The following is a 24,245-nucleotide window of genomic DNA, read 5'->3' on the forward strand; positions in this document are numbered from 1 at the left end:
TTAGTATAAACAAATACACATTTGCGTCAGGTTGGTCTCTTTTGACGTCATAAAGCAAGGGAGATAAGTCATCTTCCTATTTTGATACTTCACACCATAGCAACATTTGACGATCTGTAGAGTCTGTTACCTTACGATTTTTTCTGAATGACTTATTTACATATATTAAGTAATTAAAGAAGAACACATTTTCGTGCAAAACATTTTTTTAAAATTGTCTCCTATGACCTTTAACCCCGCTGTGCAGCATTTGACCCAATGATAGGTTATATGGGCAAGCTGGATCATTATAACAACCATAGAATTTACGAAATGGTGGCTTTAACTGTTGAAACCCCTGTTGAAACATCAACTTGTTTATCAGTAGTCTTCATCGATTTAAAACTGTTCATACACCGAACAAGCTCCTGCGTATTGAATCAGTTGAGAGATATAAAGACCATATGCAAGTGATAATGGAATATTGCTACAAAAATATGGGAACTTGACGATGGAAAAGCTGAAATCATCCCGCTTATCGTAAATTTGAGTTGTTAGTTTGCCGTCAATATCCATTTTCAATAAAACATCTAAGTATGAAGCAGATGTGGAGGCACCCGTGGTGTCTTTTATCTCCAGTTCATAGGGATACACATATATCGAATCGACATATGCATGAAAATGATTATTGTTAATAGATAAAACGTCGTCGATATATCTAAACGTCGAGTTGAAGGCCACAACAAGAGATTATTTTTCTTGTCATGTACAAGCTTTTGAATAAACTCTGATTCTTATGAATATAACACAGGTCAGCTAACAAAGGAGCACAATTCGTGCCCATGGGAATTCCAATAGACTGTTGGAAGACCTGATCACCAAAGACTAAGAAGAAATTGTTATTGATGAGCTATTTTCTATTTCAACTTCAGGGTACTTGTGTGTGGGATCAGAGTGGTGTTTAACAAAGTAATGACCGATCACTAGATACGAATATTTCTTTTGTCCATCTCTGTTGAAGAAGCAACTGTCTGTGATGTCAAAAAGTCTAGTCTTTAATTTATCGTGAGGAATGGTCGCCTAAAGAGTTGAAAACTCATACGTTTTGATGTTGTTGATTTTAGAAAGGTTTTGCTATTTCAAATTTCCTAAAAGTTTTTTTTTTTTAGAATCCTGATTTGATTCACACCACGTCTGGCATATGTAGTCGCACAGTACGTTTGAAGTTTCTCCTTCACAGCTGTTAATATTTTCGTGGGGAACAAAGATAGGAGTTTGGTAGATTATTTACTCGATCCAGCAATCGAGTTTAGGAATCCAGTATAGGTAATTTATATCCATACATCGCATTGACTGGGATATTAAATGTGTCTAAAACTGAAAAATGGTTTCAAAGAATCTTATTCTTTCAAAGGGCAGTTGGAGTTTAAGTACAATTACCAAATGTGATAGTAAAATACAGAATGGGCCTTACAAAAAAGACAATGTTGTTACAAGTTTTGTCAGCTGGAACCAAAGTATATTCCTCGTGTAACCTATCTAATTCTTTGATCACTTCTGGTTTACTGTACACACAAGTATATCTTGTAAGTACTTTTGTTTTGATGAGTCTAATGTGGGATTTTGGTATTCCTCTTAAACTGTTAATCCATTCTGACATGTTCTTCATTTTCAAATTTAGCCCATCGCCTGCAATAATCTTCGACAGAATTCATAACACAGATGAAGTTGTAATATAAAATAACTTATAATGAGGTACCCTTAGTATTTATAGAAAAACCCATCGTAAATAAGACATGAGATGTATCTGTATACATGTACTTACCTGGACCGTTTTGATGGCCTTCCATCACAAGCGTCTCGAATGTTGCTGAAAGGATCGGCACCGTCTTCTATCTCAGAAGGGTTCATTGTCGACAATGTTATGTTTTCTGTTTCTTTTATTTTGCATGCGATTTCTTGGGCTTTACTGCTACATCCATCTAATAATGGGTTAAATTTTTAGTTTTATTCAAAACTGCATTTTGTTAACATATAATACAGTGCATAAGCATATCTAAAACTAGAGTTGAACGATACATGTAACTGAAAATTAGGAAACTCATTAGTAATTGAACTTATCATACTACAACGAACTTCTAAAGAGTAGAAGAAGACCCCTCTTTTTTCAGGTCAAGGGTCAATTTACTGTGGGCATACAGGAATATATTGTCAGCTTGATATATCGAGAACCCATTGCTTGATAGACATTAAACTTAGTATACTAGTATAACCATAACCGTAAATGATAGGAGGATGAAACCTTTTCTAAAACATAGAGGGTAATTAGTAGAAGCGAAGAATTTAAAATGAAGAGATTCGGTGTCCCCTAAAGGGAGTTAATGCCTCTTTATGTTTTGCGATTTATTCGTAAAACATGTCGAACTTGAGAACGGTTTGTCGTAGAGACATGGGACTAACTGGAATAGGATCGGTGACCTTTGACCTTGAAAATTAGGTCAAGGTCATCAGAAAAGAGGAAAAAATAGCACTTTTTATACTCTCTTTCCTGCTTAAGATAGCGTTGAAATATTATATGGGTAAGTATTGACTTCTTGATTGGTTTTGATAGTATGCATTACAACTTTGAACTTTGACCCTTTTGTGAATTTCGGAGACTCGCGTCGCAAACATTGTTATCGCTACTCCTACTTAACGGAAAGTCATAGAGACACGAAACCTTCGCTAATGAATTCACAGTAAAACCCTCTTTTAAAGAAAAAATAATCAAAGGGATACGAAACCCTTAAGCATAGTTATTGCCCCTGAAAGTCTCCAATATCATTATCTAAGCCTATAACTTTTATATTAATATCGATGAAAACATGGGACCACTTGCATTAAGACCGATGACCTTTGACCTTCAAAATGAGGTCAAAGGTCAAGGTCATCATCAAAATTATTTTTTTTCCATTTTCAAGGTCTTTCAAAGTATTTTTAGCATTGAGAAACTAACGGAAAGTAACCGAAAACCCCTAAACAAATCATTGCCCCTGAATGTCTTGATTAACGTTTTTAAGCTGATAGCTTTTACATTAATATAGATAGAGACATAGGATCACTTGCATTAAGAGCGATTACCTTTGACCTTTAAAATGAGATCAAGGTCAAAGGTCAAGGTCATCGTAAAAATTATATTTAAGTTTTTATTATTTTAAATTATTATTAAATTTTCAAGGTCGTTTTGAGTTTCGTACATCATCTTAAATATCTTTTTTTAAATCATTGTAGGTGGAAAGCCCTCTAATTGTTCGCGAACAATTAGGATTACTAGTTATTATGGTCTTCCGTCTTCATCGGAAGACCCTTCTATTATTCTATTGTTGATTTTTCACTTTTCTTATTAGGGTCTTCCGTCTTCAGCGGAAGAACCTTCTATTATTCTATTGTTGATTTTTCACTTTTCTTTTTATTAAGGTCTTCCGTTTCAGACGGAAGACCTTATAGTGATTGTACTGTTTATTATTATTAAGGTCTTCCGTTCTTCACGGAAGACCTTATAGTGATTCTACTGTTTCTTCTACAAACATATTATACAAAAGAGGCCCATGGCCCACATCGCTCACCTGAGTCACCTTGGCCCATATTTCAAGATTTTCCCAATATATTCACATCCATATTGTGATCCAACACGCCGCAGGAGGCATGATGTTTATATATTTGAATCTGTATTACGTCATAAACCTTTCATGTCAATGTAAACTTTTCAGGCCCAGTAGTACGTAAGAAGATTTTTAAAGATTTTCACTAATTTGTATCTAAAGCTTTGATCCCCTATTGCGGTCCACCCTACCCTCGGAGTCCGTTATGTTTACAAACTTGAATCTGCATTATGTCAGGAAGCTTTTATGTAAATGTAAACTTCTCTGGCCCAATGGATCTTAAGAAGAATTTTTTTAAAGACTTTCCCTATATATTTCTATGTAAAACTTTGATCCCCTAAAAAATAGTTGCGTACCCCTCTTCCGATATACGTGGTTCTTTGGTTTCTGTAAAAGTTTGGTGGACGTCTATTTCTACTATACCCTTGGTTATTTTCATTTTGTCCGCTATTGTCCTGATTCCGCCTGTTTATAGCTTTGTGATGCTTAGGAATCTGTCGATATTGCGGAATAGCACTACGAGAGATTTGATTTTTGGATTTAGAATTCTCGTATTGATTCTTATTTGTATTTTTTCGTTTTCCCCAAAATGAATTTATTCCTTTAGAAAATGATGGCCCAGGTGTAATCATTTTTTAGGAGGAGGCAAAATGAGCCAAGACCAGAGATACAAGAACCAAATACCACGGTTATCAACAACAGCAATTCAAGGGATACACCCAGGAATATAATTAAGACAGAACCAAAAGTATTTAATCTTTCTGATAGACAACTAACGGATTCCGAAATAAAACTACTGTCTAAGGGTCTAAAATACACCCCTACACCTCATGTCAATAATCAAGAGCTTAAAACGGATGTTAAAGCCTATACTCGGCGACTCAGATTATATGAATATTTTCATGAAAGTGAGACCAGTGAATCTGAATCCGAGTCTACAGAGGCAGAGCCAACAAACCTTGTAAGAAATAAATCAAAGTTCAATCCAAAACGAGGAAGAAATAGAACTTTGGATGCCGTTTGCGACACATTAGAAAATATTCATTTTCCAAACAAACCCAGGAATATTAAATCTAATCTCTCTACAGAAGAGGAAAATGCTCTTAAAAACCTCCGTGATGACCCAACTATCATTATCAAAGAGGCCGATAAAGGAGGTGGAGTTGTCTTAATGAATAAGGATTTCTACAAAAATAAAATTTTACAAATGTTACAAGACAACAATTTTTATGATAGACTACATAATTGTCATGAGAAGAAAACCATTACAAAAATTAAAAATCTAGTATATGGACCACTATCGGAAGGTTTAACAGATAAAGAACAGGACTACCTGACAAACTTTGAATTCCGAGAGAGTCAATTCTATGGTTTACCTAAAGTTCACAAGTCTAAAATTATTAAGGATGCCATAGCAAATCAAAATAGTGTATGTATTACTTGTCTGGATCCAGCGGACTTATCCTTCAGACCCATAGTAGGAGGACCAAACTGTTCAACGCAGAGACTGAGTCATTTATTGGATATACTTTTAAAATCATATTGCCAAAAAGTACCCAGCTTTGTAAGAGACGATCTGGATTTTATAAATCATTTACCTACTCAGGTCACCTCCAACACTAAACTTGTCACTCTGGATGTTATTAGTTTATATACTAATATTCCTACAGAATTAGGATTGGAAGCGGTAAAATTCTGGATGGAAAACTATCCCGATGTACTTAATGACAGATTCCAACAGGATTTTATTTTAGAAGCACTAAAATTAGTTCTAGACAACAACTCGTTTGCTTTTTCCGACCATCATTACCTCCAAACTAAGGGAACTGCAATGGGGACAAACGTCGCACCTACCTATGCAACATTAACCCTAGGTTATCTAGAACATTAGTTACATGATCAACTATGTACGTTGTGGGGGGCAGAATTTGCAAATAATATACAGTCTAAATGGAAGAGATATTTAGATGATTGTTTTATCTTGTGGGATGATGGTGTCGATAAGTTATCGGAGTTTTACGATCTACTAAACCAACTGAACTCGGATATCAAATTCACGATGGAAACAGATGATACGCAAATGCCATTTCTTGACGTTCTTATATTAAAAGAAAATACCAGCTTAAATACGGATATTTATTATAAGCCCACAGATACCCACCAATACCTGCATTTCGGATCGTGCCATCCCCACCATACTAAAACAGTTATACCATATAATCTCACAAGAAGGATTTGTACCATGATACGAGGGATATCCGCTTGGAGGAATTAAAATTGTATTTATTACGCGGGTATGTTAAGGCAGGTCATGCTTCATTTATGCACGTAAACTGCATCATTTTTAAAATCGGTCTTACACAGAGAGGGAGCTACTAACTCTTAAAAACTATTTTGGTTGTTTAAATGAGAACATTTTGTATCATAACAACATGACAAACATGCGCTTCCGTATGACGTCATTGCATGACTGTTATAAATAGATCATGGAGGTACCTTAATAGAAAATGTAAAAGTAACACATTATCCCAAGATTTAAATATTGGTCTAACTGGCGATAATGACGGTAAAACACCCATTGTATATCAGAATTACTGATAGAATCCTACCACTTTCAATAAGAAATAATTATTGAACATTTAAACACGAAACCATCTAGCCCATGTTTTACATTTTGCACGGATGGCTGATGCTATGCAGTTTTCTTTAAAAGTTTTTTTAACAGACGATTCTATCAGTAATTGTCGTGTACATTAGTTTATGACCTTTCAAACGGTGTATAAAAAGTCTCTAAAAGTATGCGGCCTAATGTGCTACTTTTGCAGTTTTATTTCAGTCTGTGACAGAGGAAAATCGGATCAACATGCTAAATGGAATGTTTTCTCCGTTAAACAAAATTGTCAATGAAAGATAACAACATACCTTCTTAATATCAATAAATTCTCAGCGTTTGACATATATATCCCATGTTATATATTTCAAATACTCCACATTTTGTCGATATTTGCATGGCACATATAAACAAATTCCTTGCATGTGTCAACGTCACTCGATGTATAGTCATGACGTCATCAGTTTACTTTCATTGGATCTTAGTAGCTGCATGGTTTATTTTATGCATAAATAAAACTTAAATAAAAAATAAAATCGGAATTTAATATATACTTAGTGATATACTGATTTCAATTATGACGTCACATTGTTTCGCGGATTTTATCTCAGTAAAAATGTTTATGAATTAAATTAGCTACTTAGGGAAGATGAACAAACAAAAGGCATATACAAGAACTGTCGTTTTATTAGCAGTAAACGCCAGCCCAAAAATCTTAAGAGAATACTTTGTTCCTCCCAATTAGATGACCATACTTATACAGTGTCAAAGTGTACGGACCCTCGATGCGGTACATGTGACTACATTACAGAAGGGACCAGTTATAATTTTAACGGACGAGAATTTAAAGTTAATGCTAACATGTCATGCGATACAAAGGATGTCATATACGCCATCACATGTCCTGGATGCAAGGAATATTACATTGGTGAAACTGGCAACACTCTCCGTGCCCGTGTACGTGTACATAAGCAGCACATCAGTACACCTGAATACAGACAAATCCAGTTAAGTGCACACCTGGAAACGTGTGGTAAAAAACGATTTAACATTTTCCCATTTTATAAACTCAGATGTGCCAGTGCTATTCAGAGACGGGAAAAAGAAAAACATTTCATTGCTATTCTAAAGCCAAAACTTAATAGTCTTTTATAATTGCCTATGATTTTCCCGTACTTTTTCCAGATCATTGTTGTACAATATCCATGACGTCACAATATAGACATTTAACGTTCCGCTTACTTTGACGTCATAATCACTGTTACTATGATACTGCTATGTATACATTTTTGTAAACCTTCTGAAGATGTAATGAAAGCGCTAAAGCTTTACGGAGGATTTCTGTGTTTTCTTTTCATATTTTTTAAATATTAGTATCCGATTACTGAGACTCTATTTCAATTTTGGATATATATAGGATGTACATCAATTTATACCATGGAAATAGCAATATATATATATATATATATATATATATATATATATATATATATATATATATATATATATATATATATATATATTGCTATTTCCATGGTATAAATTGATGTACATCCTAAGGAGTAGATAACCTCTATTGATTTTTAGGTCACATGGTTAAAGGTCAATCCACTCTGGACGTAGAAATGTATTGTCCGTTGCATATCTTCAATTGTTTTGTCATTACTATCAATTAAATAATACATGTGTGTAACCCTTTAAAATTTTGCGAGGACATATACGATTTTCAAACATTTCTTGTTATTTCTACTGATTCCCTTTAAATCGTTACTTTGTAAACGCCAGGGTGCCAAATGATTGTTAGGAAATGCATTTATTTACAAATTCGAATACATTTCTTTCTTCTTACTCTATTTCTATTTAGAATGATATGATTATCTGTAAATTAAACAGAGAAAATGGACAAAGAATGAAGGAGTTACGTTCATTTTCTGAAAACATTTTTGTCCTTCTGATGGTATTATTATGTTCCCCAAACAAAGTTTGGGAACATATTGTTTTTACTTTGTTTCTTCTTCTTATTATTATTATTATTACGGACCTTATAGTGATTCTACTGTTTATTATTAAGGTCTTCCGTTCCAGACGGAAGACCTTATAGTGATTCTACTGTTTATTATTAAGGTCTTCCGTTCCAGACGGAAGACCTTATAGTGATTCTACTGTTTTTTATTAGGGTCTTCCGTCTTCTATTATTATGTCTCCGAACACAAAGTGTCAGAGACATATTGTTTTTGCTCCGTTTCTTATTATTCTTATTTTTAAGGTCTTCCGTCTCAACGGAAGACCTTATGTTTCTTTTCCTCTATTATTATTATTATTGTTCTTTTTCTTACCGATTTTGTGCACGCGATTTTTCTAAAACGGCATGATAGATTTTCATGAAACTTTCAGGAAAGATGTAAAATAGGATTGTCTAGAAAGGTTTTTTTGGTTTTGCAAAAATCACTTTCGGTCGGAAGTTACGGCTGAATTTCCGTTTTTCAAATGACATTTTGTCCGGGCGTTTTCTCATAAACGGTTAAAGATTGAGACTTCAAACTTTCAGGGATGATAGATGGTGACTTGTAGCTATGCAATAGTGTATTATCATTGCCATCCGTCACTTCCGGCCGTCACCGGAAGTGAACAAAAGAAACGTCAAATTTCAAACTAATGCTTTTGACACAAAACTTGCATAGATTAACTAGATATCTTTCGGCGTTTCAGAAAATGTTAGACTTACCGGAAGTTTAACCAGCAACTTCCGGTTTTTAGAGAGAAACTTCGAAAAAATGGTCTTTCTTTGTCCTAGTATATCTCGTTTATTTATCAAACTTTTAATACGATATTTACAGATTTTAATGAAACTATCCATCTTAATAGAACCCTGTAACACTATTTCAAAATTCACTTCCGGTCACAAGTTACGGCCGAATTTCCGTTTTTCAAATGATATTTTGTCCGGGCGTTTTCTCATAAACAGTTAAAGATTGAGTCTTCAATCTTTCAGGGATGATAGATTATGAATTGTAGCTGTGCAATAAAGTATTATTTTTGCCATCCGTCACTTCTGGCCGTCACCGGAAGTGAACAAAAGAAACGTCAAATTTCAAAATTATGCTTTTGAAACAAAACTTATATAGGTTAGTTAGGTCTCTTTCGGCGTTTCAGAAAATGTTAGAATTACCGGAAGTTTAACCAGCAACTTCCGGTTTTTAGAGAAAAACTTCGGAAAAATGGTTTTTCTTTGCTGTCATATCTCTCGCTTATAAAGGAAGTGTTTTTGTGATTTTCAAATATATAATTGACATTATCCATCTTCAGAGTATAGTGAATTATTGTTGTTTTTTTCTTCTTCTAAATTCACTTCCGTTCGTTAAATATGTACGATTTCCGTTTTTTTTCTCTCCAAGTGTTTTCTCATAAATACTCAAAGATTGAGTCTTGAAGCTTTCAGGAAAGTTAGATAGTGACTTGTAGATGTGACATATGTGTTTCAACTTTCCTGCTGTCACTTCCGTCATCCACCGGAAGTACCATAAAAATATGTAATATTTCATTTTTTAAATTCCAATCCTCATAAAATTATTTAATAGAGTGTAATAAGTCATATCATTTCCACCGGAAGTTGGTTGTTCGAAACCGGAAGTTGGTTGTTCGAAACCGGAAGTTAGTTGTTCGAAACCGGAAGTTGTCCAAAAACTCAGTATTTTTTATGGAAATTTTTAGTGTGGGTTCCTACGTGGTTCAATTGGAATTTTTAGTCGTGTTATGGAGTACCGAGATACTTGAAAGTGAATGAAACAAAACCGAAATTGTTTACAATTGATAAATGATGTCTTACATGTATCTGTTTATTTCTTTCATGTATAGTCGTTCTTCACTAATTCACTAATTGAATTCTTCCAGTCAACATCCTATCTCGTCAGAAATTGGACGGAAGACCTATTCGTTGCTCGCAACGAGATAATTTCTAGTCTTCTTCTTCTTTTTATTCCTCTTCTTTCCAGAGAAATTTGTCCGCTCGATTTTATGAAAGTGTTTCGACAGATCCACTTCAAACTTTGTGAGCTGATAGGGGGTGATGAGGAGGGGTGCAATCAACTTTCGAAATTTTCAAAATGGCCGCCGTTTCAAAATAGCGGCCAAAAACGTCAAAAAATCAAGGTTGTCGGATTTCAACCAAATTTTATTTCTAGGTTAATTTGGTGACCCCGAGTTTATTCCCAGCCTCAAAAAAGAAATTTGAGCCGCCACTTTCAAAATGGCCGCCATATACCAAAATATTTGAAAATGTTAAAATCTCTACAACATTTGGTTTCTGGGGGTAATTGGAGGGTCCACAGTTCATTTCTAGCATCAGTATTTCCTTCCAATCTATTTTCAAATGTTTCAAAATGGCCGCCATGGAAGAAAATGGCGGCCAAAAATCAAGTCCGTCGGATTTCAACCAAACTTAGTTTCTAGGGTTTTTTGAGGATCTTGATTGCATATCTGGCATCAAAAACCATTTCTGACATGGGGAGGTGTTCGGAGACATTTGTGTTGGCATCCCAACACAGTTATAGCTCGTTATTCTTATTTTCTTCTTATTTTTCCTTTTCTTTAGTGAGAAATTTGTCCGCTCGATTATTTGAAAGTGCTTCCACAGATCCACTTCAAACTTTGTGAACTGATAGGGGGTCATTAGGAGGGGTGCAATCAACTTTTCAAATGTTCAAAATGGCCGCCGTTTCAAAATGGGGGCCAAAAAATGTCAAAACTCAAGGTTGTCGGATTTCAACCAAATTCTACTTTTAGGGTAATTTGGTGACCCCAAGTCAATTTCCACCATTAAAATTTTTTTTCAGGCCGCCATTTTCAAAATGGCCGCCATATACCGAAATATTTGAAAGTGTTAAAATCTCTACAACGTTTGGGTTATAGGGTAAATTGATGGTCCACAATTCATTTCTAGCATCAGTATTTCCTTCCAATTAATTTTCAAATGTTTCAAAATGGCCGCCATGGAAGAAAATGGCGGCCAAAAATCGAGTCCTTCGGATTTCAACCAAATTTATTTTTAAGGGTTTTTTGAGGATCTTGAGTGCATATCTGGCATCAAAAACAATTTCTGACATAGGGAGGTGTTCGGAGACATTTGTGTTGGCATCCCAACACAGTTATAGCTTGTTATTATTATTTTCTTCTTCTTATTTTTCCTCTTCTTTAGTGAGAAATTTTTCCGCACGATTATATGAAACTGCTTCGACTGATCTACTTCAAACTTTTTGAGCCGATAGGGGGTCATGAGGAAGGGTGCAATCAACTTTCCAAATTTTCAAAATGGCCGTCGTTTCAAAATGGTGGCCAAAAACGTCAAAAAATCAAAGTTGTCGAATTTCCACCAAATTTTATTTCTAGGGTGATATTGTGATCCCCGAGTCCATATCCACCATCAAATTTTTTTTTTGAGCCGCCATTTTCAAAATGGCCGCCATATACCGAAATATTTCAAAGTGTTAAAATCTCTACAACATTTGGGTTCTGGGGGAAATGGAGGGTCCACAGTTCATTTTTAGCATCAGTATTTCCTTCCTATCTATTTTCAAATTTTTCAAAATGGCTGCCATAGAAGAAAATGGCGGCCAAAAATCAAATCCGTCGGACTTCAACCAAATTTAGTTTCTAGGGTTTTGGAGGATCCTGAGTGGCATCAAAAACCGTTTCTGACATGGGGAGGTGTTCGGAGACATTTGTGTTGGCATCCCAACACAGTTATAGCTCGTTCTATTGTTGATTTTTCACTTTTCTTTTTATTATTTTTATTCTTTTTTTTTCCTTACCGATTTTGTGCAGAGCATTTCTCAGAGATGGCTCGATCGATTTGCTTCAAATTTTCTGGGGTAATGCGTTTTCACCTGAAGTTTATATATCCATTGATATATATATATATCCATTTCAATTTTTGAAAATTTACTTCCAGTTGCAAGTTACGTCCGATTTTCCGTTTTTAAAATGACATTTTGTCCAGACGTTTTTTCATAAACGGTGAAAGATTGAGTCTTGAAACTTTCAGGGATGATAGATGGCAACCTGTACCTCTGTAATAAGGTTTATCAATGCGATCCGTCACTTCCGGTCGTCACCGGAACTGAAGAGAAGAAACGTCAAATCACAAATTTCTGTTTTTGAAACAAATCTTGCATAGATTAATAAAGTCTCTTTCGGCGTTTCAGAATATGTTAGACTTACCGGAAGTTAACCAGCAACTTCCGGCTTTTAGAGAAAAACTTCGAAAAATTGGTTTTTGTTTGTCTTCGTATATCTCGCTTATTGATCAAGTTTTTAATACGATATTTACAGATATTATTGACAATATCTATCTCTAGGGAACCTTTTGATATTATTTCAAAATTCACTTCCGGTCGCGAATTACGGTCGAATTTCCGTTTTGCAAATGACATTTTGTTCGGGCGTTTTCTCATAAACGGTTAAAAATTGAATCATGAAACTTTCAGGGATGATAGATGGTGACTTGTAGCTCTGTAATAAGGTTTATTATTACCATCCGTCACTTCCGGCCGTCACTGGAAGTGAAAAAAAGAAATGTCAAATTTCAAAATTTTGCTTTTGAAACAAACCTCGCATAGATTTATAAGGTCTGTTTTGGCGTTTCAGAAAATGTTAGACTCGTCGGAAGTTTAACCAGCAACTTCCGGTTTTTAAAGAAAAACCGTTTTTTTTTGTTCGCGTATACTTCGCCTATTGAGCATCTTTTTAATACGATATTTACAGATATCATTGACATTATCCATGTCTAAGATATCCTTTAATACTAATTCAAAATTCAGGTTAGGGCAGAATTTCCGCTCTTCAAAGGACATTTTGTCCGGGCGTTTTCTCATAAATGATTTACGATTGAGTCTTGAAACTTTCAGGAATGATAGATATTGACGTTTAACTTTGTAATAAGGTTTATCATTGTCATCCGTGACATCCAGTCGTCACCGGAAGTGAACAAAAGAAACAACAAATTTCAAAGTTATACTTTTGAAACAAAACTTGCATTGATTAATTAGGTCACTTTCGGAGTTTCAGAAAATGCTGAACTTACCGGAAGTTTAACCAGCAACTTCCGGTTTTTAGAGAAAAACTTCGAAGAATTGGTCTTTCTTTGCTATCCTATCTCTCGCTTATAAATCAAGTGTTTGATATGATTTTCACATATATAATTGACATTATCCATCTTTAGAGTATAGTGAATTATTATTTTATTTTTTTTTGAAAATTCACTTCCGTTCGTTAAATATCTACGATTTCTGGGTATTTTTCTCCAAGCGTTTTCTCATAAATAATCAAAGATTGAGTCTTAAAACTTTCAGGAATGTTAGATGGTGACTTGTAGATGTGACATACGTGTTTCATTTTTCTTGCCGTCACTTCCGTCATCCAGCGGAAGTACCATAACTATATGTAATTTTTCATTTTTTGAAATTCTAATGCTCATTACATTATTTAAAAGGGTGTAATAAGTCATACCATTTCCACCGGAAGTTGGTTGTTTGAAACAGGAAGTTGTCCAAAAAACTCAGTATTTTTCATGCAAATTTTTAGTGTAGTTTCCTACGCGGTCCACTTGGAATTTTTAGTCGTTTTATGGACTCCCGAGATACTCGAAAGTGAATAAAACAAAACCGAAATTGTTTATAATTGATAAATCACGTCTTACATATACATGTTTATTTCTTTCATGTATAGTCGTTCTTCACTAATTGAATTATCCCAGTCAAGATCCTATCTCGTCAGAAATTGGACGGAAGACCTATTTGTTGCTCGCAACGAGAGCATTTCTAGTTATTATTATTTCTTTTTTCCCTTGATTTCTCACAGATGGCTGGATAGATTTCTTGAAATTTTCAGGGATGATAGAGAATGAAAATACCTCGAACAGCTTTTTTCATTTTTTCAAAATTCACTTTCGATCGGCAAATATGGCTTATTAGCTGTTTTCGTTGTGCAGCGTTTTTCTCAGAAACGGTAAACGATAGGGTCACCAAATTTTCAGAGTTAATACATCTCACTTTGTAGGCATGCAGTTGGGGGTTCAGAATGTCGGCCGTCACTTCCGGTCGTCACCAGAAGTGATAAAATGAATCGAAAAATTAAAGTTGTAGTTGTTGAATCGAAACCTATACCACTTTATCAGGTGTCTTTTGGAGTATTGAAAACCGTTGACCCCACCGGAAGTCGAAATGTCCACTTCCGGTAATTAAGGAAAAACTTTTCAAATTCTCCTTTTTCAATTCCTTAAATCTCGTTCACTAAACAAGTGTTTGACTTGTATTTAACATATATTGTAGACACTATAAATGTCTAGAGTACTGTCAAATATTGTTCGAAAATTTACTTCCGGTCGGGATATAGGGGTTGGACAAATTCAAACTTTGTTTTTTCAGCTTCTCAATAACGAATATATATAGACGCTTGAAACTTGTAGGGTTGATCAACTAGCATTAGTCCATTGTACACATACTTTCGATTTTTTCATTTGTCACTTCCGCTCTATACCGGAAGTATTTGGAAAAAAAATGACGATTTTCCGATTTCTTCGAGTGATTTCTCAGAGATGGCGGGGTAGATTTTCTTGAAATTTTCAGGACTAATGTCTTATGAAATGACTTTGCTGTGGTTATTTTTTTGTTTTTCAAAAATTCACTTCTGGTAGGAAAATATGGCCGATTTTCTGTTTCTCAAACGAGATTTTTTCCAGCATTTTTCTTGGAAAGGGTAAAAGATAGGTTCATCAAATATTTAGGAATGATCAATCTCTGTAAGCATGCAATAGGGGGTTGAGCATGTCGACCGTCACATTCTGTCGTCACCGGAAGTGACTGAAATAATCGTAAATTTCAAACTTTTTCTTTTAAATTGAAACCTATACTAGTTTATTAAGTCTATTTCAAAGTGTCAAAAGAATATTGACCCCGTCGGTAGTCAAAACGACTACTTCCGGTTTCTTGATAAAATACTTTTTTACTTTTCGTCTCTTTGTCCCCATAAATCTCGCTTATATTTGAATTGTTTGATATGATTTTCACATGTCTTAAGAATAGTATGAACTTCTAGAGTTTTGACAATTTTGTTTTTCAAAATTGACTTCCGGTCGGTAGTTACCTACTACTTTTTCTTTCTTTAGTTTACTTCTTTTTGTTGAGAACTCTTTCAGATAGAGACGTGAAATTTACAGGGAATATAGACAGTCGCTGTCATTTGTAGGAAAACACATCTTAATAGTACTTCCGGTCGTCACCGGAAGTTACAAGAAATGAGTAAAAAATTCGATAATACACTTCTCATTTATTGTTAAAGTACATTCTCTGATATATTTGAATGGTTTTCGTAGGATCAGAAAACTCTTTACCGGAAGTGAACAAACGGAAGACCTACTCATTACTAGTAATGCGTGTCTAGTTATTATTATTATTATTATTAATTTTGTTTTCTCCTTGATTTCTCAGATATGGCTGGATTTCCTTGAAATTTTCAGGGATGATAGAGAATAAGAATACCTCGAACAACTCTTTTCATTTCTTCAAAATTCACTTCCGGTCGTCAGATATGTCCAATTTCCGGTTTGTGTTTTTTTTTTTAGAAAAAATCTTGTCAGCGGGAGATATCGGAAACGGTTAAAGATTAAGGCACTAAACTTTCAGGAATGATAGATCATGACAAGTAGGTTTAAAGAATATGGTTAACTCCGTAAGCCGTCACTTCCGGTCGTCACCGGAAGTGATCAAAGAAATCCAAAATTTCAGATTTTTTCTTTTGACTCAAAACGAACATTAGTTTATTGCTTTATTCTTGTTGTTTTGAAATATGTTGATCCTACCGGAAGAAAAAACGGCAACTTCCTGTTTTAAGAGAAAAACTGGAAAAATTGAGTTTTTGACTTTGCCTTAAATCTCGCTTGTATATGGAATATTACAAATGATTTTCTTGTATATTATAGACATTGCAAATACCTAGAATAACGTAAAATATTTTGGTGAAATCTACTTCCGGTCGCGAGATTTGCAGTCTTCAAAATGAGAATTTGTTCAAGCAAATGTGAACGACTGAAGTCTCAAGTTTTCAGCAGTGATAGTCAGTCATCAGTGTGTTTGCATCATATGAGAATCGTACGTAGCCGTCACTTTCGGTCGTGACAGGAAGCGATATAAAAAATGTCATTTTTTAAAGTTTTTTTTTTGTTTTGACAGATATCGGGGCTAATATGGATGCTGATTAGGTCTTGCTCATGTAAAATATGTCCACCGGAAGTGCCGACCGAAAAATCGGAAGTTGTCTCAAACATGGGTATTTTTGTTGAAAGTTAAGAGTATGATTAGTTGAGAATTATTAAGGTGTAGAATGGAATATTTATTCGATTGGAGCTCTTCGATCTCGACAGGAAGTAGTATAACGGAAGACCTACTCATTACTAGTAATGAGTTTCTAGTTATTATTCTTTTTCTCCGGTACTATTTTGTCCCATAGTGTTCTCAGAAACTGCAAAAGGGATCGATATGAAATTTTCCAGGATAATAGTATAGCGTTTGTAGATGTGCATAACGATAGTCATTTTGTCTGCACGTGCATGCACGCACGCGCACGTGCACTGTAATTTTGGTACAAAAAATGGAAAATCAGAATATTAAAGGGATCGATATGAAACCTAAATAGGATGATAGTATATCATTTGTAGATATGAAAAATAATAGTTATTTTATCGTGCATTACAAAATTTGTACACTAACTTTGGAATCAGTCTAACTTTTTTGTTGTTCATCAAAATTGCTTGATATTCATATCATAGGTATATATTGAGACCCTTAAGTGCTTTGCATGGTCAAAATTACCAATTTGCACGTGGATGCACGTGCACTTCATTTTGATTGGATAATACTAAAACGTCTGTAACTATCTTATTTATGAAGCGAATGAAATGATATTCACAGCAAACGTAGACAATATGTGTATCTATATATTAGTGTAGCAAAAACTGCCAACGCGAATGCGCATGCGCGTGCATCGTTTTTCAAATGTTTAATTTTTAAAGGACGATAACAAACGTAACGGTCCCCGTTACAATTAAAACTAGTTGAATTTAAAATATCCTTAAATTCTGGAGATCAATAAAATGAGTATTGAATTCATACGAAATTTAAATACATGTGAAAAGGACTGTTGCATAAATTAGATTCTTCCAGAGTACCTGAGGCTGGAAGACAACACTGTCTGTTGATTCCCCCTCCACAAAGACCAGTTTTATACTCCCCGTCACACATTCGGTCATTCTCCTGACAAGTACCTCCTTCAGTAATGCATGCTTCATCACCAGCTTAAATGAAAGGAAAAAAACTACATATTCTTCTGATCTCATTAGAATTTTCAAACTATTAACCTTAATTTTACATTAACATTTTATAAGGATTTAAATATGTTGAAGTAAATATGCATGTATATTGATGATGTACACACAACACGTATTAATATTTTTGATATGTGATAAGAGAGTGAAAATATATGCATTAATGAAATAATTTAAACAATGGGTTTAAATACGATCATGTTTCAACATACTCTGACTTCTACTTATGATTTATTCTCTTGATCGTTAACAAGAGGCCCACAGGCATGATCGGTCACCTGAGTATTACATAAAATTCTACCACTCTTATCACTGTCAAGGGTAAAATAATGTTGTATGAAAGATTTTTCACGAGTTCAGATTGACTCCAAACGCAGATAAAGATGATAAAGATGTTTATTTAAATCATGGAATCATGAACACGATGAAAGTGGTAAACGTGGTAATCTACAAATATAATGAAATCAACTCACATACGTCCAACCGCGCTCAAAGTTTTAATGTGGAAATAATTTTACTAAATCAAATTATTTTAGTTAAATTGATATATAAAATAGTTTTTATTTAAAATAAAATCTTACCATGCAAGACAGCTTTGGAAATCTAGAAGATTTGTCAATGAGCTACTTATGTTCAGGTCCGTCTCTTGAGGTGTCGGGATTTTTAATGACAAAAACAGGTGCGTGATGTTAAAGTTAGCGCTAGACATACGCACTCACTCACAGAACTAGAAAAACAAGTCTAACACACTCTTACTCCCCCGGGCATTCCAATAATAGTAGTCACTATCAAAGGGAATTAACTCTCATACAAGGAATGAATGAAAGAATGAATGAACAAATGAATGAACGCACGTGAATTTGTCAATGAAATAAATATCAACTATGATAATGAATAATGACAATGATCAATCTCATAACTCCCATAAGCAATACGAAATAGAGAGTTGGGCAAACACAGACCCCTGGATATACCAGAGGTGTGATCAAGTGTCTAGGAGGAGTAATCATCCCCTGTCGACCGGTTACACCCGCCAAGAATCCTATATTTTGGTCAGATTAATGGAGCCATCCGTGGTCAAAATTCGTGTGCCAAGAACGGCTTAACAATCAGTATGAAACAAGTCAAACATCATTTGACCCAATGATAGGTTCTATTGGCAATCTAGATTGTTTTAACGACCATAGAGTTTACGAAATGCTGATTTTATACGAGATTGTTGAAACCCCTGCACAATCAACTTGTTTGTCAGTAGCCTGCCTTGATTTAAAAACCGATCATACTCAGAACAAGCTCTTGCGTATCGAATCAGTTGAGATATATAAACACCACATGCAGGTGACAATGGAATATTGCTACATAAAAATGGAAAGATGACGATGGAGAAGCTGAAATCATCCCGTTTATCATAAAGTTGAGTTGTTAGTTTGTCGTTAATATCTATTTTCAATAAAATATCTAAGTATGAAGCAGAAGTGGATGACACTGTGATGGTATTCAAGTTTGTTCTCAAATAAAAAAACAAAACAATGAAGCACACAAATACCTACAATATACATGTACAACGAAACAAAAAACAATATAATGACACACAAAGCCTCTGGGCACTATATACCAGTTCAAAGGCGCCCAAGACTTTGTGACGTCAAAAGCCCATGAATTGGTAACGTCAAAGGAATATCGCAAAAAATGGATGTGCAAGAACACCTTTTGGGTAGAGGGGGGGGGGGCAGAAAATCGACTAATCTTGCTCTTGATTCGATAAAGATAAACTTGTGTTAACCTATCTGACAATGAACATGAGTCCCTCCGTGAGTCCAACCTCCAGCAGCCTTACAGGCGTCCATGAATGATTTCTCTTGTTTTTTATTTCTACCACCGGTAGGCTCTTTGTCCAACTGAAGATCAACTGCTTGTCCCAAATAATGTTTAGACTTATTTGTATGGCAGGCACCCGCAATGGCATTAACCTAAATAACATAATATATATATATATATATATATATATACACCTTATCTTCACCTTGCATATATATATTTAATACAAGTCTCTTTTTTGGAAGTAAAATATAATTTTAAAAAACTCTAAACACTTTGTAGTAATATTTCGACCGTGTTACCAGTCTTCTTCAGTCGTGTTTATCCCTCATAGCAACGTAACGCACGACTACACACACGAAAGTACTACAGAAAAAAGACGAAGCAGGGTCACCGTGTTCCCTTTGTGGTAGACTATTCTAAAGGGCTTATAAGCCCAATATTCATAAGATTTTTAAAAAACCGTCAATTTTTTTTTGGAAAATTCTGACTGCCTCAAAAACGTTTTTAAAGATATGCCCACAGTGGCTTTTAAAAGAGACAAAAATTCAAAAGACATTCTGAAACACAATTTTCTATTTTTTAGAAAAGAAACGTTTTGCAAGCCATATGGTGCTAAAAAGTGTACTTTATGTCAATATGTCATTAAAACCAATCAATTTGAGGACTGCAACGGTAACAAATATATCAAAAATTGTATCAATTGTAAATCCAGCAATGTAGTTTATGGAGTGTTTTGCAAGAAATGCAACACAATTGTATATGTGGGAAAAACTGGGTTAATCTTTATACCAAAGGCATGTTTTGAATTTGTCATTTATTAGACGAGAAACTGTTGACCCTGTTGCGATTCATTTCTATACGGATTATCATAGTATTGTCGATTATTCTGCAATAGGAATTGAAAAACTTTACAAAGATGACATTTATCGTCGCTTTAGAGAAAATTTATGGAAGAAACAATCAAATACTTATGTACCACACGGAATAAACAAAAAGGAACATTTTTGTCTTTAATAATTAATGTCTTGTAAGACTTGTATGCAAAGAACGTGTTATGATAACTGATTATAACAATATTGATGTATTTACGATTAACTACTTACTGTAATATTTCTTGTTTGTATTCACTTAAGCCAGTAGTTGACTGCTTTGTAAACAAACATTTCTAAAATTATGTTTCATTACTAATACCAAATATTTAATTGTACGCATAGTCATATTTTAGGATGTGTCCACGGGATCGGGTGAGTATTGTTCATTTCATTATTAGACTCTTACCTTTCTCAAATGTTTTTCGCACAATATCAACTTTGACCATTATAATACGAATGTGCTACACGAGCAGATGAAAACAACCCATGGTCTCGCGCGGAAGTGAGCGAAATGAAAGAGACGTATCCGGTAGTTAGTATTTATCGCGAATGCTAGTGCGCAATGTCGGCACTAAACAAACAAAGCGGAGACTTTGAAGGAAAAACTTCTTTATTTCTTTCTTACCGTTATAATAGACCAGTGAAAATGATGTACAACGATTAATCGCATAAATCTCACGAAGAATACAAAACTGAAAGTAGTGCAAACATAGATCCCTGGACACACCAGAAGTGAAATCAGGTAAGTAGGGCTATTCTATGCATGAATGAAATGTAAAACTGTCTTGACTAAATTAGCCTAGTAGTTTCACAATCCCATTACATTGAAATGATAATTGTATTTTCGTCCAACCCTCAACATAAAATCGGAAATTTTTATTCAATATTGACATATGCTTTAAATATAAGACATTGATTTGGGGGAGTGGACACCAACAAGGGGGTGTAGGCTAAAGTGTTAAGATGAAAATGGGAGGCGCGAGGGATGTAATCAAATTTATCAGTTATAGCCTAGCATGTATACCAGAACTAGTAAACGCACAGTTGGCTGAAATGAGAGGAATATGGACTTGTATAATTATGTGTATGTTTAATTTACTTGTTCAGAATGCAAAGTTGCAGTATGTATTCACATAGGCATTGCTCTGACATATTAATAGTGCATATTTTGCTCCTTTTTGTTCTTTCTTTTTATTATCATTTTTATAAACACTGCACATTGAAATGTTTTAGTAACCATGTATGCTGTATGCGCAAGAGGGCCCTAATTTGAAAAAAAAAATCATATAGCGGATAACATTTATCCGTTATATGTCTATGGAATTCAGAGAAAAATCATACTAATTTCTTTTTTCTTTAAGTGGATTTATACATTATTTGTTTCTCCTAACTACTACTCCATGGCATAAATTGAGGATTCAGTCCCTGGTGTTAAGAGAGTAAGAAATTTTTATTAATGAAAGATAAATATATGCTGAAACCTCTTAAAAGATATATTGTTAGCTCACCTGAGCTGAAAGCTCAATAGAGCTATTTTAATAACCTTTTATCAGTCATCTGTCTGTCGACTTTTCATCTTCTCCAGAACCACTGGGCCAGGAAAGTTCAAATTTACATGACAGCTCTCTGACATAGTGCAGGTTCAATTTTGTTAAAATCATGGCCCTGAGGGTAGGGTGGGACACAGTAGGGGATAAAGGTTTTACATACAAGTATATAGGAAAAATCTTTTTAAAAATATATCTTGAGCTATTTAAGCTAGGGCTTTTATGTTTTATAGAATGCTGGACAACTCGCCCCCAAGACAACTCGCCCCCAAGACAACTCGCCCTCAAGACAACTCGCCCCCTCTTAGGACAACTCGCCCTCTCTCAGGACAAGTCGCCCCCTTCTCTTGAGACAACTCGCCCCCTTCTCTTGAGACAACTCGCCCCCAATATTATATATAAATATATTATCACATTTTATTTTTATTGTGTGTGTGTGTGTTATTTACACTTTTAACCCTATAAAGATACGTCTTTTTATTTCATACTTTAACACGAATAGTAAATTCTGATAGAATTATACACAGGTTTGATTATTGCATTTCAGAAAAAGTTATATTTTTCATAAATCAATTGACAAGGAAAATTATACTTGCTGATCTTCAGGTAATTGATTAAATGTTTCCAATACTGAGAAAAGTTTGGGGTTTGGGGGTGGGGGTGAGTGGTTTTTTTTTCGATATAGTATACATAAGTGTAAAGGTGAAGCATGAATATTCTGATACATGTAATTATCTTTTAATGCGTTTCTCAACTAATTCCCGTTGAAAAATAATAAAATTCCCATTTTAGAAATTTTATAACGGCTTTGCTTTACTGATTCTTTTTACGCGGGGTGATATTTTTACGCGGCTATTTCAAAGTGGAAAGAACTCTGATGATGAGTACCTCATAACGTTTGAAGTAAATTTATAACAACTTGGGAGAAATCAAACAATTAGATTTAACAACAGGCGCAGATTATTAATAATTATAGTACATCAGCTGTAGACAAAGCTAATACTCTCCCTATACCAAACGCTAACTGGTTTCCGCTGAAATTATATATTTTACATGTAAATAAAAGTGATGATGAACTTACTGAACCCAAACACTGGATTTTCACTAAAATCTTTCGTCTTGCATAAAAAGACACGAAGTTCGGTGTTTACATGTATGTGAACACGTCTTATTGTCTGTGATGTATATACTATCTATAAGAAATTCATTAATATTTTGTTAAAACACCTCTTGGATTTAGACCAAAAATAACGAGCTATAACTGTGTTGGGATGCCAACACAAATGTCTCCGAACACCTCCCCATGTCAGAAATGCTTTTTGATGTGCACTCAGGATCCTCCAAAAACAATAGAAACTAAATTTGGTTGAAATCCGACGGACTTGATTTTTGGCCGCCATTTTATTCAATGGCGGACATTTTGATACATTTGAAAATAGATTGGAAGGGAATACTGATGCTAAAAATGAACTGTGGACCCTCCATTTACCCCAGAACCCAAATGTTGTAGATATTTTAACACTTTGAAATATTTCGGTATATGGCGGCCATTTTGAAAATGGTGGCTCTAAAAAAAAAATTGATGGTGGAAATAGACTTGGGGTCACTAAAGTACCCTAGAAATGGAATTTGAATGAAATCCGACAACCTTGAGTTTTTGACGTTTTTTGGCCGCCATCTTGAAACGGCGGCCATTTTGAAAATGTGAAAATTTGATTGCACCCCTCCTAGTGACCCCCTATCAGCTCACAGAGTTTGAAGTGGATCTGTCGAAGCACTTTCACAAAATCGGTCGGACAAATTTCTCACTAAAGAAGAGGAATAATAAGAATAAGAAGAAAATAATAATAACGAGCTATAACTGTGTTGGGATGCCAACACAATTGTCTCCGAACAGCTCCCCATGTCCGAAATGGTTATTGATGCCAGACATGCACTCAGGATACTGAAAGAACTCTAGAAACTAAATTTGGCTGAAATCCGACGGACTTGATTTTTGGCCGCCATTTTCTTCAATGGCAGCCATTTTGAAAAATTTGAATATTGATTGGAAGGAAATACTGATGCTAGATATGAATTGTGGACCCTCAATTGACCCCAGAACCCTAATGTTGTAGAGATTTTAACACTTTGAAATATTTCAGTATATGGCGGTCATTTTGAAAATGGCGGCTCAAAAATAATTTTGATGGTGGAAATGGACTCGGGGTCACCAAATTACCCTAAAAATAGAATTTGGTTGAAATCCGACAACCTAGAGTTTTTGACGTTTTTTTGGCGGCCATCTTGAAACGGCGGCCATTTTGAAAACTTGAAAAGTTGATCGCACCCCTCCTAGTGACCCCCTATCAGCTCACAAAGTTTGAAGTGGATCATGGAAGCAAAGGGGCATTAGCTGTG

General features: G+C 34.7%; 1 protein-coding gene across 1 annotated transcript in view; it reads right to left on the reverse strand.

Moving 5' to 3' along the window:
• Positions 1 to 24,245, reverse strand: part of LOC125646260 (uncharacterized) — a 140,368-nt gene that overhangs the window by 33,149 nt on the left and 82,974 nt on the right. Inside the window, exons 12-14 of the mRNA XM_056140983.1 lie at positions 19,389 to 19,575; positions 17,450 to 17,575; positions 1,805 to 1,961 (exon numbers count right to left, since the gene is read on the reverse strand). Coding sequence (XP_055996958.1) covers positions 1,805 to 1,961; positions 17,450 to 17,575; positions 19,389 to 19,575 — 470 coding nt within the window. The remainder of the gene's footprint in view (positions 1 to 1,804; positions 1,962 to 17,449; positions 17,576 to 19,388; positions 19,576 to 24,245) is intronic.

This window comes from Ostrea edulis, chromosome 6, assembly GCF_947568905.1.
Source record: "Ostrea edulis chromosome 6, xbOstEdul1.1, whole genome shotgun sequence".
NCBI classification, from domain to species: domain Eukaryota; kingdom Metazoa; phylum Mollusca; class Bivalvia; order Ostreida; family Ostreidae; genus Ostrea; species Ostrea edulis.